Below are 13,041 nucleotides of genomic sequence, written 5' to 3'. Positions count from 1 at the left end.
AGTGGCTCATGCCTGTAACCCTAGCACTTTGGGAGGCCAAGGCAGGCAGATCGTTTGAGCCCAGGAGATCGAGACCACCCTGGGCAACATGGCAAAATGCCATCTCTATTAAAAAACGAAACCCCCCAAAATCCAAGAGACATGTGAGATCTCTGCACCAAAAATTACAAAACATTTGTGAAAGAAACAAAAGAAAACCTAAATAAATGAAGAGATCCTATGAGGCTGGACATGGAGATACCAGTAAGATTAGAAAACTCAACATCATTAAGATGTCAGTTCTCTTCAAATTGATATATTCAACACAATCCCAATTAAAATCCCAACAAGTTTTTTTTTTTTCGTAGAAACTGACTAGTTGATTTTAAAATATATGCGGCTATTTTAGAATAACCAAAACAATCTTGAAGCACAAAGATGGAGGACTCACACTTTCTGATTTTAACATAAATCTGCAATACTCAAGACAGTATATTATCATAAGGCCAGACAAAGAGATCAATGAACAGAAGAGGCAATCCAGAGCCAGACTCATAAGATATAGTCACTAATTTTAGATGAAAATGCCAAAGCAATTTCACAGAGAAAGGATTTTCAAAAGTTGATGCAGCAACAACTGGATGTCTATATTGGGAAAACAAAGCAAAACAAAACAGAAAAACAAAAACAAGGCATGACCTGTACCATTTTAGTGCCCACAGCCTTCAGAAGCTGTTAGTCATGCCTAACTGCCAAAACCCTCTCCCCTGCCAAGCTATTGTGGAAAGCGTTCAGGTCCCAGTTCTCACCTAATAATGGAATATAAAAACTAAGTTCAACAGGTCTCATATGTTTCCTTACCTCAATTTTTACCAGCATTTGAAACCTCCCAGGACCATCTATTATGACCCCATCCCCAGACTGCTCCGCGCTCATCTCACCATTTGATGCAACAATGGTGCATCCCTTCCTTTTCTTCCAAATCTTCCCCTTTCTTCCAAATCCTTTCACTGTGTTCTCTGTAACTCTTGCTCAATGATCTGCTACTTGTTCATGTACCTCCTCTTCCAGCACTTTCCCTTTAGCTTAACTGAAACCCAGCTTCCCATCCCTTCTCACCAGGCTCTCTGAAGCAGAGAAGACTGCTTATTTTTACAGGCCAGATACCTCAGGCTTTGGCGACTGGGGTTAGTAACATCTTTGCTCCCCTTGTGCTGCCTCCTAACAATTTTCACCCAACCTTGTGAAAAGCTGACTCTAAAGAAGTGCAACTGCATGTCCTTAGGCAAATGAAGTGCAAGCTTGCTGATCACCAGCCTGATCCCTCCATGCTTTCCCAGGCACCACCCTTATTCACCAAAGGAGGCTCAAGGTTGCCCTTTTCTGACTCTTCCTCATCTACACAACATCAAAATGTTGGCATTCCTCAGGTTTGGTCGGATCTTTTCTTTAGTTTTCTCTCCTACCCCTTCCCTTAGTGCTGGGTTTCTCAACCTCAGCACTATTGAAATGTTGGGCTGCATAATTCTTCACTAGGGGAAAGTGAGGCTGTCCTGTGCAGCACAGGATGTTCAGCAGCATCCGTGTCCTCTATCCCTGGATGCCAGCAGCAACCGCAGCAAAGAACCACTGCCTTAGGTAATTTTATGTGTTCTCATGGCCTCAAATCTCTCTGCTTTAGCTAAGTTCCTGTTTGACAACTCTTGGGCATCTTATGGCCATCTCAGTCCTAATTAGTATGTACCAGTTGAATCTCTCTTCAAATTCATCCTGTCCCAAGTCAGGATCATCTTAGTAAATGGCCCAACCTAGAACTGGGAGCCATCTCTGATTCTTCCTACATCTAATCCATCAGTACAACCAATAAATTCGACCTGCCAAATTTGCTCTCAAATCTGTGTACCTCTCTTCACCTCAGACCAAACCACGGTGATCTCTCACTGGCATGCATGCAGTCACTTCCTGACAGGTGTTCCTGCTTCCATTCTCCCCGCCAAACAGTCTGTTCTCCACAGAGCAGCCAGAGTGACCATCCCATTTACACCACTCCTTCATTAAAAATCTTAAAGCATCTCCTATTCACTTAACATGAAACCCAAACTCCTTATTTAGCGTCAGCAGACACTGGATCTGGGCACTAGATGTGTAGCAATGAATTAACAAATCAGACAACCTCCATGTCCTCTTTAATGAGGAGAAGCAGATAGTAAACAAATCAAGAGCCAGAGAGGCCCAATCACTCCCCTCACAGCCCCTTCATTCACTTCCCAGTTTCCCCCATCCACTTGTTCCCACAAATAATACTTATTCAGTTATGACCTCGGAAGATTCCCCCTCACTCATCCTTCAGCCCCCTACTGCTGTCAATCACACAAGGACCTGCACAGCATAAAATCCCACCTGGCCTGGGACTTACATAAACTCTGAACCTACCAATCCCCATCTCACTATTAAGCCCAACATTACCCTGCTAGAACATTCCAAGCTACTTAAAAAAAGAAAGAAAAAAGGGACAGGGCCTTGCTATGTTGCCCAGGCTGGTCTCAAAACTCCTGAGCCCAAGCAATCCTTCTGCTTTAGCCTCCCAAGTAGCTGGGACTACAGGTGCGATACCCCTGTCCCCGGCTATCCCAAGCTCTTTACCCCTCAGTGCCTTTACATTTGCAGAAAGCCTTCCCTCCAATTCCCCTATGGCTGATTCCTCCTCAGACACAGGGTTTCACCATGTTGCCCAGGCTGGTCTCATACTCCTGGCCTCAAGCAATTCTCCTGCCTCAGCTTCCCAAAGTGCTGAGATTACAGGCATGAGCCACCAGACTTGGCTTCTATTTTGGATATAGTCTAGCTAATTAATGAATAAGAAATTACAGAAACAGAATATCATAAATGATGGTCAATAATACAAAGAAAAATCAGACATTATGTACCCCTTTTGGAAGTACTCAACACCACTTATGAAGGAGACTGGTCAAAAAATTGAAGCTAAATCTGATCAGCCTCTAGATATGGCTACCAATTCATAGAAAATACAGAAGAATGTGTTACCACCATAAGTGTGCAATTAACAAAGACCAGACTGCAACATTAAAGGGCAAACAACCCAGTTTTTCTATTAAAATTTCCAAGAAAAAAGAGAAAGATACGGAGAAGAAGCCTATACAGAGAAATTTGAGAGACATCCACCAACTGCTATGTGTGGTCTTTATGTGGACCTTGATTCCAGCAAGCTGTAAAATAATGAGACAATTACGGAAATTTAAATATGATAGGATATTTGATGATATAAAGGAATTAAGTTTTTTGTCCATAATGGTATTGTGGTTGTACTTTTAAAATTTAGAGACACATACTGAAATGTTTACAGATGAACTGATACGTCTGGGATTTGTTTCAGAATAATCTGGGGTGGAGAGGAAAAGTGTGGGGATAAACAAGATTGGCCATGAGTTGATCATTTTTGAAGGTGGGTGGTAAGCAAATGAAGGTTCATTATCCTAACCTTTCTACTTTTATAGAGAGAAAATAGTATGTTTAAAAAGCTCAAAACCTTTGGGAGGCCGAGGCAGGTGGATCACCTGAGGTCAGGAGCTCGAGACTAGCCTGACCATCATGGAGAAACCTCGTCTCTACTAAAACTACAAAATAAGCCAGGCGTGGTGGCACATGCCTGTAATCCCAGTTACTCGGGAGGCTGAGGCAAGAGAATCACTTGCAACTGGGAGGCAGAGGTTGCAGTGAGCTGAGATCGAGCCACTGTACTCTAGCCTGGACAACAAGAGTGAAACTCCGTCTCGGGGAAAAAAAACAAAACAAAACTCAAAACCAGAAAGTTTAAAAAGGAAATACATGTTAAAGTAAATAGCAGCCCTGAAACCAATCAGCCAAAGTGCTGTGATTACAGGCGTGAACCACCATGTGTGGCTACTTGGTTGGAAACCAAAGCGGTGCACCCAGGCCCCTGGGAAGTGATTATGTCCTGTGCTCAAACTAGCTCTAGAGCCAGGACCCAGAAAGGCCAGTGAGGGAGGTGAGGCTCAGCTCTGGATTTGCAAATTCCTAGACATATGAGGTGGAGTTTCTGTGGGCTGTGCAGGTCCCTGTGTGATGGACAGCAATGGGGGACTAAAGAATGAGTAAAGGGGAATCTTCTGAGGTCATAACTGAGTAGGTATTTGTGGAAATGAGTGGATGGGGGAATCTGTTTGGGAAGTGAATGAAGGGCAATGAGGGGAGTTATTGGGCCTCTCTGGCTCTTGATTTGTTTTATCTGCTTCTCCTCATTAAAGAGGACAGGGAGGTTGTCTACTTTGTTTATTCACTGCTACACTGTGCCACCATGCCCAGCTAATTTTGTATTTTTAGTAGTGTCCAGATCCAGTGCCTACTAATGCTAAATAAATATACGTTGAATGAATGAATTCTAATAAGGCTAAGTAAAATATTCTCTACACCAGCCCTATAAGGAAACTGTGCTTACAAATAACACAGTCCTTTGAATTAAAATAACTTATTTTGAAGATCAGTGATTGGCTGGGGGCAGTGGCTCACACCTGTAATCCCAGCACTTTGGGAGGCCAAGGTGGGTGGATCACTTGAGGTCAGAAGTTTGAGACCAGCCTGGCCAACAGTGAAACCCTGTCTTTACTAACAATACAAAAAATAGCCAGGCACGGTGGCGCACACCTGTAGTCCCACTTACTCAGGAGGCTGAGGTAGGAGAATCACTTGAACCTGGGAGGTGGAGGTTGCAGTGAGCTGAGATCTCACCACTGCACTCCAGCCTGGTCGACAGAGTGAGACTCTATCTCAAAAAAAAAAAAAAAAAGAAAAAAAAATCACTGATAATATTACTTTGATTTTTATTGTGCTTTACTGTAAATTTTCACACACAGCATCTTACTTAAAACTCACAAAACCACCCTACAACATAATCGTGCCAAGTATCCTTTTGCCTAAAAGAACCTAGGTCTCCTGATTCTTAGATAGTATTTATTTTCCTGTATCATGATGCCAGTAAGATTTACAGTTAGTCAAGTGCTAAGACACAGCATGTTTTCCAAGAAACAACTGTGTCTTCACAATACAACATTACATTTCTAATTTCATGTGAGCTTGGTGACTGAGTAAACAACATAATTCAACATTAAAAATTAACCTAAGACCAGAAATATAGTATAGTAACTTAACAAGATTGTATGTTTAAGAGACAAAAGTGATCTTGTGCCTTAAAGAGGGAACTAGATATAACATTCAGATTTTCCTCTGCTGAACTATTAACAGAAACTGGATTCTACTGGCAGAGAACCTAATTTATACAGAGCTCAAACAAGTTGAGCCTCACGGAATCAAACTTTAAACTAGAACAAACTGGCAACAGAAAAAACTGCAACAAACAGAAGGCAATTTAAAAGTCCATGAATGCATTTCAAAACATGACTTTGAAAGCCAAAGTCTCTTTGGGTGTGCCTTACTTGAAAAGGGGCATTTTCAAGAAAATGTACCAGTGCCAAACAGTGAAATTTCCTTTGAATTTCAATTTTGTTTTTTAATAGAATCTCACTCCTTTGTGGAATAAGGTATGTAAAATATTTGGGGTTTGAATTCCGTCCACATTTTTCACTCAGATATCATGCTAAATAGGATGTATGATCAGATTTCAAAGAAACAAAAGAAAAATGATTTCATAAAGTCAATACTATCCAGCTGATTTCCCCATAAAATGGCCTCCAGAAGCATTTAATGTTGGAACACTGTGTACCACCTTTATTAATACACCACTAACAGTGCTGATCCACTGTCAGTAGAGAAGTCACCAGAACTTGGGAACAAAGGAAAAAATGGACTAATGTCTAGACAGCAAGAGGCAAGGGCTCAAATCCAATTATTCATTTTATACTTGAAAGTGGAAATATGACTGGGCGTGGTGGCTCACGCCTGTAATCCTAGCACTTTGGAAGGCTGAGATGAGAGGACTGCTTGAGCTCAGGAGTTCAAGACTAGCCTGGGCAACATAGCAGGACCTCGTCTACTAAAAATTTAAAAAATTAGCCAGGTGTGGTGGTGTATGCCTGTAGTCCCAGCTACTCAAGAGGCAGAGGCAGGAAGACTGCTTCAGCCCAGGAGTTTGAGGCTGCAGTGAACTATGGTAGCGCCACTGCACTCCAGCCTGGGTGACAGAGCAAGACTCTGTCCAGAAAGAAAAAAAAAAGTGGAAATACAAGACATGAGACTGGAAACGTTTTTGTTTTGTTTTGTTTTAAAGAGAATATCATGAAAATTAACCACATTTCAAAGACTATGGAGAACCAGGAAGTCACAAAATATTTTGGTCCTTTTTTGGTTTAAATCTCAAGTCATTCCTCTGTGCACTCAATCCCCCGACCCCCTTTTTTTTTCCCTACCGAGATGGAGAGTTGCTGTCCAGGCTGGGGTGCAATGGCACAATCTCGGCTCACTGCAACCTCTGCCTCCCAGGTTCAAGTGATTCTCCTGCCTCAGCCTCCTGAGTAGCTGGGATTACAGGTGCCCACCACCACATGGGGCTAATTTTGTATTATTAGTATAGATGGGGTTTCACCGTGTTGGCCAGGAGTTTCAAACTCCTGACCTTGTGATCCGCCTGCCTCGGCCTCTCAAAGTGCTGGGAATACAGGCGTAAGCCATCACGCCCGGCCCCCATTTTCCCTTTTATAAGGTACCACCACTGACCTTACTGCTCACATTGCAGAGATCTTCAAAGCAATAAAAACAAAGGCCTTTTCAATGACAGACCAATCCTTGACACCTGGATTGATACGGAGCTCCCTTATTGATTTCCATAGGCGATTCAGTAGGATAGGCTGATGGTCAATCATTGTACTAAAATAAGTAAGTTCTTGATGATACATGTATTTGCCCTCATTTACTCTTTTTTTTTTTTTAGATGGAGTCTCACTCTGATGTCTAGGCTGGATGCAGTGGAGCGATCTTCGCTCACTGCAACATCCACCTCCCGGGTTCAAGCAACTCTCCTGCCTCAGCCTCCCAAGTAGCTGGGACTACAGGCGCGCACCACCATGCACAGTTAATTTAAAAAAATTTTTTTTTTTTAGCATTAATGGGGTTTCACCATGTTGGCTAGGTTGGCCTTGAACTCCTAACCTCAGGTGATCTTCCCGCCTTGGCCTCCCAGAGTGCTGGGATTACAGGCGTGAGCCACCACACCAAGGCTTTATATATTCTTTACAGCCAAACACAGTGATAAGAAATCCCTCCACATGCAACCTGTGTTCCACTCTGGAGGCTAAGTTATCACCTGAACAAGCTTCTTTTAACACTCTAACAAAAAAAAAAAAAAAAAAAAAAGACTAAATTTTAAAGTTTCATCAGCTGGGCCTTAGAGTTTAAACAGTCAAACAACATCATTTATCACAACTTTTTTTTTTTTTTGAGACAGGGTCTCACTCTGCCCGCCAGGCTGGAATGCACTGGTGCAATGACAGCTCACTGTAGCCTGGACTTCCCCGGGCTCAGGTGATCCTCCCACCTCCACCTTCCCAGTAGCTGGGACTACAGGCATGTGCCACCACACTCGGATAATTTTTTGTAGAAAAAGGGTTTCAACATGTTGCTCAGGCTGGTCTTGAACTCCCAGGCTCAAGTGATCTGCCCGCCTCAGCTTCCCAAAGTGGTGGGATTACAGGCGTGAGCCACCATGCCCGGCCTAGAACTTTTTTTTTTTTTGAGACGGAGTCTCGCTCTGTCGCCCAGGCTGGAGTGCAGTGGCGCAATCTTGGCTCACTGCAAGCTCTGCCTCCCGGGTTCACGCCACTCTCCTGCCTCAACCTCCCAAGTAGCTGGGACTACAGGCGCCCACCACCACGCTCGGCTAAATTTTTTTTTGTATTTTTAGTAGAGACGGGGTTTCACTGTGTTAGCCAGGATGGTCTCCATCTTCTGACCTCATGATCCGCCCACCTCGGCCTCCCAAAGTGCTGGGATTACAGACGTGAGCCACCGTCTCCTTCTTGTCCCCCAGGCTGGAGGGCAATGGCGTGATCTCGGCTCACTGCAACCTCCACCTCCAGGGTTCAAGCGATTCTGCTGCCTCAGCCTCCCAAGTAGCTGGGAATATAGGTGCCTGCCACCACGCCTGGCTAATTTTTTCTATTTTTAGTAGAGACTGGGTTTCACCATGTTGGCCAGGCTGGTCTCGAACTCCTGACCTCAGGTGATCTGCCTGCCTTGGCCTCCCAAAGTGCTGGGATTACAGGCATGAGCCACCGCACCTTGCCCCTGACCTTTAGTCTTTCACTTCCAATTTTGTGGAATGATATTTTAGGAGTAACAGATTTTTAAAGAAGAAGAAGAAAAAAAAAAGACTGAATTTCCTTGCTTACTTTGCATATACAGACTGGATTTTTTTTTTAAACAGCCATTTCCCCAAAGGAATGTGTCTTGCATATTACTGACATTTGGTATATTTCATTCATTGGAATAGTTCTTATTTTCTACGTGTTTCAAAAACCTGTGGGAAATACAGGACTTGATAACATTTTGAAGGCAGGAAAAACCCAAATTGTTTCTTCTTTGAGAGTCATGACTACCTTCTGGTGTGGAGAATTTGTCATTGGAAAATTTGACAATTTTGATTCTCACTGGTATGTTTAAAAACTGAATTAAACGAATAGAATTTTTCTTTTGATATAGGATCACAAAACAATTCTAAAACCTACTGTTTTTACCACTGAAATTTAAATTGCGATATAGGTTTTAAATGTCCAGAATGCAACTGATAGGCTTTTCTTGAACTGTTAGTTTATTTGAAATAGAGTTTTTTCATGTTTAATTTGTATTTGGAAAAAAAAAAAAAAAAAGAAAGAAAAAATTCCCCCAAACCCAGATAACCAGAGCAAAACTGTTGTGCCTTCTATTTCTCTTTGATTTTAGTCTTGGCAATTGTTTAAAGAAAAGTAATTTTTAAAAAATCTGGATTTGTTTTATTAGGTTCAGAGTACGTGGGGAATTGTAGAATCCCTCTTTCATCACCTTGTATGTCTTCTGTTAACATATGTGTTATGCCTTATTCTAAAATTGAGTCTCAAATTGGAATGCCTTTGAAGACAGATGCTTCTATAAAGGTTCTTTGACCTAAACAGTTCAGCATTTGTATTTTTACTCTGATATCTAATCAGATTCCTAATCATAGCCCATAAGAAGGAATGTGACTTTATTCATGTATGTATGTTTTTTTTTTTTTTTGAGGCGGAGTCTCGCTCTGTCGCCCAGGCTGGAGTGCAGTGGCGCAATCTCGGCTCACTGCAACCTCTGCCTCCAGGGTTCAAGTGATTCTCCTGCCTCAGCCTCCCAAGCAGCTGGGACTACAGGTGTGTGCCACCACGCCCAGCTAATTTTTTTTTGTATTTTTAATAGAGAATGGGTTTCACCATGTTGGCCAGGCTGGTCTCAATATCCTGACCTGGTGATCTGCCCACTTTGGCCTCCCAAAGTGCTGGGATTACAGGCGTGAGCCACTGATCCTGGCCGGAATGTGACTTTAATACTGGACTTTACTGATGTGCTTGTGTCCACATTTTCTCTTTAAATCACAGCTATTTTAAATCACAGCTATATGGTAAATTTTCTATTTTGTTATGGTCCTCTTTTATTAATGGGCACGCCGTGGGTGTTTCTTGGAAATGGCCAATTTTTATTAAAATGTTTCTGGAAAAAACAGTCATGGTCTTTCATCTATAGGATGGGTCAGAACTGTTGCTTCCTACCTCACATGGGCACTAAACAACACTTCTGTGAACACCAACACTTTCCATGTCTCTGAAGTCTCAGGAAGCTAGAAAGCTCTCTTCAAAAAAAGAGAATCACTGGTTCTAAACTTTAGAAAGAAATCCTGGCTGGGTGTAGTGACTCATGCCTGTAATCCTAGCACTTTGGAAGGCTAAGATGGAAGGATCACTGAGGCCAGGAGTTCAAGACCAGCCTGGGTAACACAGTAAGACTCCATCTCTACAAAAATAAAAAAGCTGGCTGAGCATGGTGGTGCATGACTATAGTCCCAACTACTTGGGAGACAGAGGCAGGAGGATCGCTTGAGCCTAAGAGTTTGAGGCTGCAGTGAGCTATGATTGAGCCATTCCAGCCTGGGTGACAGAGCAAGACCTTGTCTCAAAAACCTAAATTGAAAGAAATCCTTAGGATTATTTTTATGGTATGTGATCAATACATATATTTTGATACAGCTTACAATGAATTGTTAAAAAATTATCCTTAGTCTACTTGGTTATAATTCTAGCTCAATTTCTGTCCATCAGATAAACAAAAGTCACAGTAAAGAATGGCTTTATTAGCTCCATTAGTGAGATATTTCAGTGAAATAAGTAGATCTAAATACTTCACAATAGTATACCGGGCACAGTGGCTCACGCCTGTAATCCCAGCACTTTGGGAGGCTAAGGCAGGCGGATCACTTGAAGTCAGGAGTTTGAGACCAGCCTGGCCAACATGGCAAAACCCTGTCTCCACTAAAAATACAAAAATTAGCCATGCATAGCAGCGTGTGCCTGTAACCCCAGCCATTTAGGTAGCTGAGGCATGAGACTCGCTTGAACCCAGGAGGCCGAGGTTACAGTGAGCTGAGATCACGCCACTGCACTGCAGCCTGGGCGACAGAGTGGGACCTTGTCTCAAAGATAAATAAACAAGTAAATACTTCACCATAGTAAAATATAAAGTAGTATAATCATAATTTCCAGCTACTTATAAGCTTTAACATTTGTGCCAATTAAACTGCAGTTGTATTCCCAGAAGAATAGAGTATCTGTACAACTCTACATAAATATACTGAGCATATGAAAAGTGTGATATTTTCAATTTTAGGACACTATTTCTAGATATTACATGAGGGATGAGCTCCAATAAAACAAATGTGTAAATCGCACACATTACAAATACCAAGAATAATTACTTAAGAAAAAATTACTTACAAGAGATAGCAGCAAACTGAACAGGTCACCAACATGGTAATGATAACTCTAAAAAAAAAAAAAAAATGCAAATGTCATTAAATAACTAGCAAACTATGCAAACATCACAGAATGGTTTAAGTCCCCTGTCCAGATTATCAAACTGGCATGGATTGCACACCAAGAAATTGGATCTGTATTTGCTCAAATATCCAGCAAACTGCAGTGTGCCCAGGGTGCACCTGGGAAAAGTTTATGTAATTAAACATTTGTATTTAAAGAGATATGTGCTGATGCCACAGTGTAGCTGTCCAATCCAAATTTATCTGAAACTGAACAGGAAAGGCCGCAGTGACAATTAGTTTTGACACCTAAGTAATTACCCTATCTGGTAGTATTCTCGGTAATGAAATTAACACTGTACTTCTAAAAATATGACTCTCCAGCGATGAGCTCTCCCCATCTCCATTCACATCTGAAAAAGTTACACTTTGATCTCTCGTCAGCAGAATTTCAACATTTCTAAACCTCAGTTCATGCTATTCTCTTCCCATCTCTTTTCTAAAAGCTCCCCTTCTGAATCTCCTACTCCTCAGGAGAAGCTCTGCCATTTTCACCCATTCGACCCACCCTCAAATCCATCATCTTTTGCTCATGCCTCCTCTGCACCTCCACAGTCACCAAATACTGTGGATTTATACTTTAAAGCATCTCTCCCCATGTGTATTTCCTCCTTCCCATTCCCACTGTCAGCAACAAAATTCACCCGGTTCTCCTGGCTTAATTGCTGGCAGATTCAAACTTTCCTCCTCCTCCTTCATTCTATAAAGAATCACCAGGATTCTCTACTTAGGACCTTTTGATGTCCCCCCTCCATCATCCATCATTTGGTTTCCAAGAGGCATGTCCACGCCCTAAGAAGAGCAAGACCATTTCCTAGCACTTGGGAACCAAATATTATAACTCCTGTTTTTTTAAGAGACAGGGTCTCTGTCGCCCAGGCTAGAGTGCAGTGGCATGATCATAGCTCCCTGTAACCTCCAACTCCTGGGCTCAACTGATCCTTCCGCCTCAGCTTCCTGAGTAGCTAGGACTACTGGTGTACACAACCAGGCCTGGCTAATATTTTTAATTTTTTTTGGAGAGATGGGGTCGGGGGGGTCTCAATATGTTGACCAGGTTGTACTTGAACTCCTGGCCTCAAGTGATCCTCCTGCCTCAGCCTCCCAAAGTGTTGGGATTACTGGTGTGAGCCACCACACCTGGCCCAGAACTCTTATTTTTCTTTATTTTTAACTCATCCTTTAGAAGTTCTGTGTGTCTTTTTTTTTTTTTTTTGAGACAGAGTCTCACTCTGTCATCCAGGCTGGAGTGCAGTGGCACAATCTTGGCTCATTGCAAACTCCGTCTCTCAGGTTCAAGTGATTCTCCTGCCTCAGCCCAAGTAGCTGAGATTACGGGCATGCACCACCATGCCCAGCTAATTTTTGTATTTTTAGTAGAGATGGGGTTTTGCCATGTTGTCCAGGCTGTTCTCAAACTCCTGGCCTCAAGTAATCCACCTACCTATGCTTCCCAAAGTGCTGGGATTACAGGCATGAGCCACTGTGTGTGTATTTTCTTTGGTTAATATATTGGCACATTCGTTTACTCATTCAACAGATTTTCACTCACTGAATGTCCAGTATATGTATTAGGCTCTGAGGAGAGAACAGGAAACAAAACAGATAAAAACCACTGCCTTGTGGCCGGGCGCGGTGGCTCACGCCTGTGATCCCAGCACTTTGGGAGGCCGAGGCAGGCGGATCAAGAGGTCAGGAGTTCGAGACCAGCCTGACCAATATGATGAAACCCCATCTCTACTAAAAATACAAAAAAATTAGCTGGGCATGGTGGTGCTCGCCTGTAATCCCAGCTGCTCAGGAGGCTGAGGCAGGAGAAATCACTTGAACTCGGGAGGCGGACGTTGCAGTGAGCCGAGATTGCGCCATTGCACTCCAGCATGGGCGACAGAGCGAGACTCCATCTCAAAAAAAAAAAAACAAAAAAAACCACTGCCTCATGAAGCTTATGTGCTACTGACATAGATAGACAACAAACAAGA

At 42.6% G+C, this 13,041-nt stretch overlaps 1 protein-coding gene across 1 annotated transcript in view; it reads right to left on the bottom strand.

Annotated features, from left to right (window-relative positions):
• The window catches only part of ATP6V0E1 (ATPase H+ transporting V0 subunit e1), a 50,137-nt gene that overhangs the window by 28,141 nt on the left and 8,955 nt on the right, over nt 1–13,041 (bottom strand). Inside the window, exon 2 of the mRNA XM_054488742.2 lies at nt 10,959–11,006. Coding sequence (XP_054344717.1) covers nt 10,959–11,006 — 48 coding nt within the window. The remainder of the gene's footprint in view (nt 1–10,958; nt 11,007–13,041) is intronic.

This window comes from Pongo pygmaeus, chromosome 4 (genome assembly GCF_028885625.2).
Source record: "Pongo pygmaeus isolate AG05252 chromosome 4, NHGRI_mPonPyg2-v2.0_pri, whole genome shotgun sequence".
NCBI classification, from domain to species: Eukaryota; Metazoa; Chordata; class Mammalia; order Primates; family Hominidae; genus Pongo; species Pongo pygmaeus.
The sequence above is the reverse complement of the archived record's forward strand: the minus strand, read 5'-3'. Positions and strand labels throughout refer to the sequence as shown.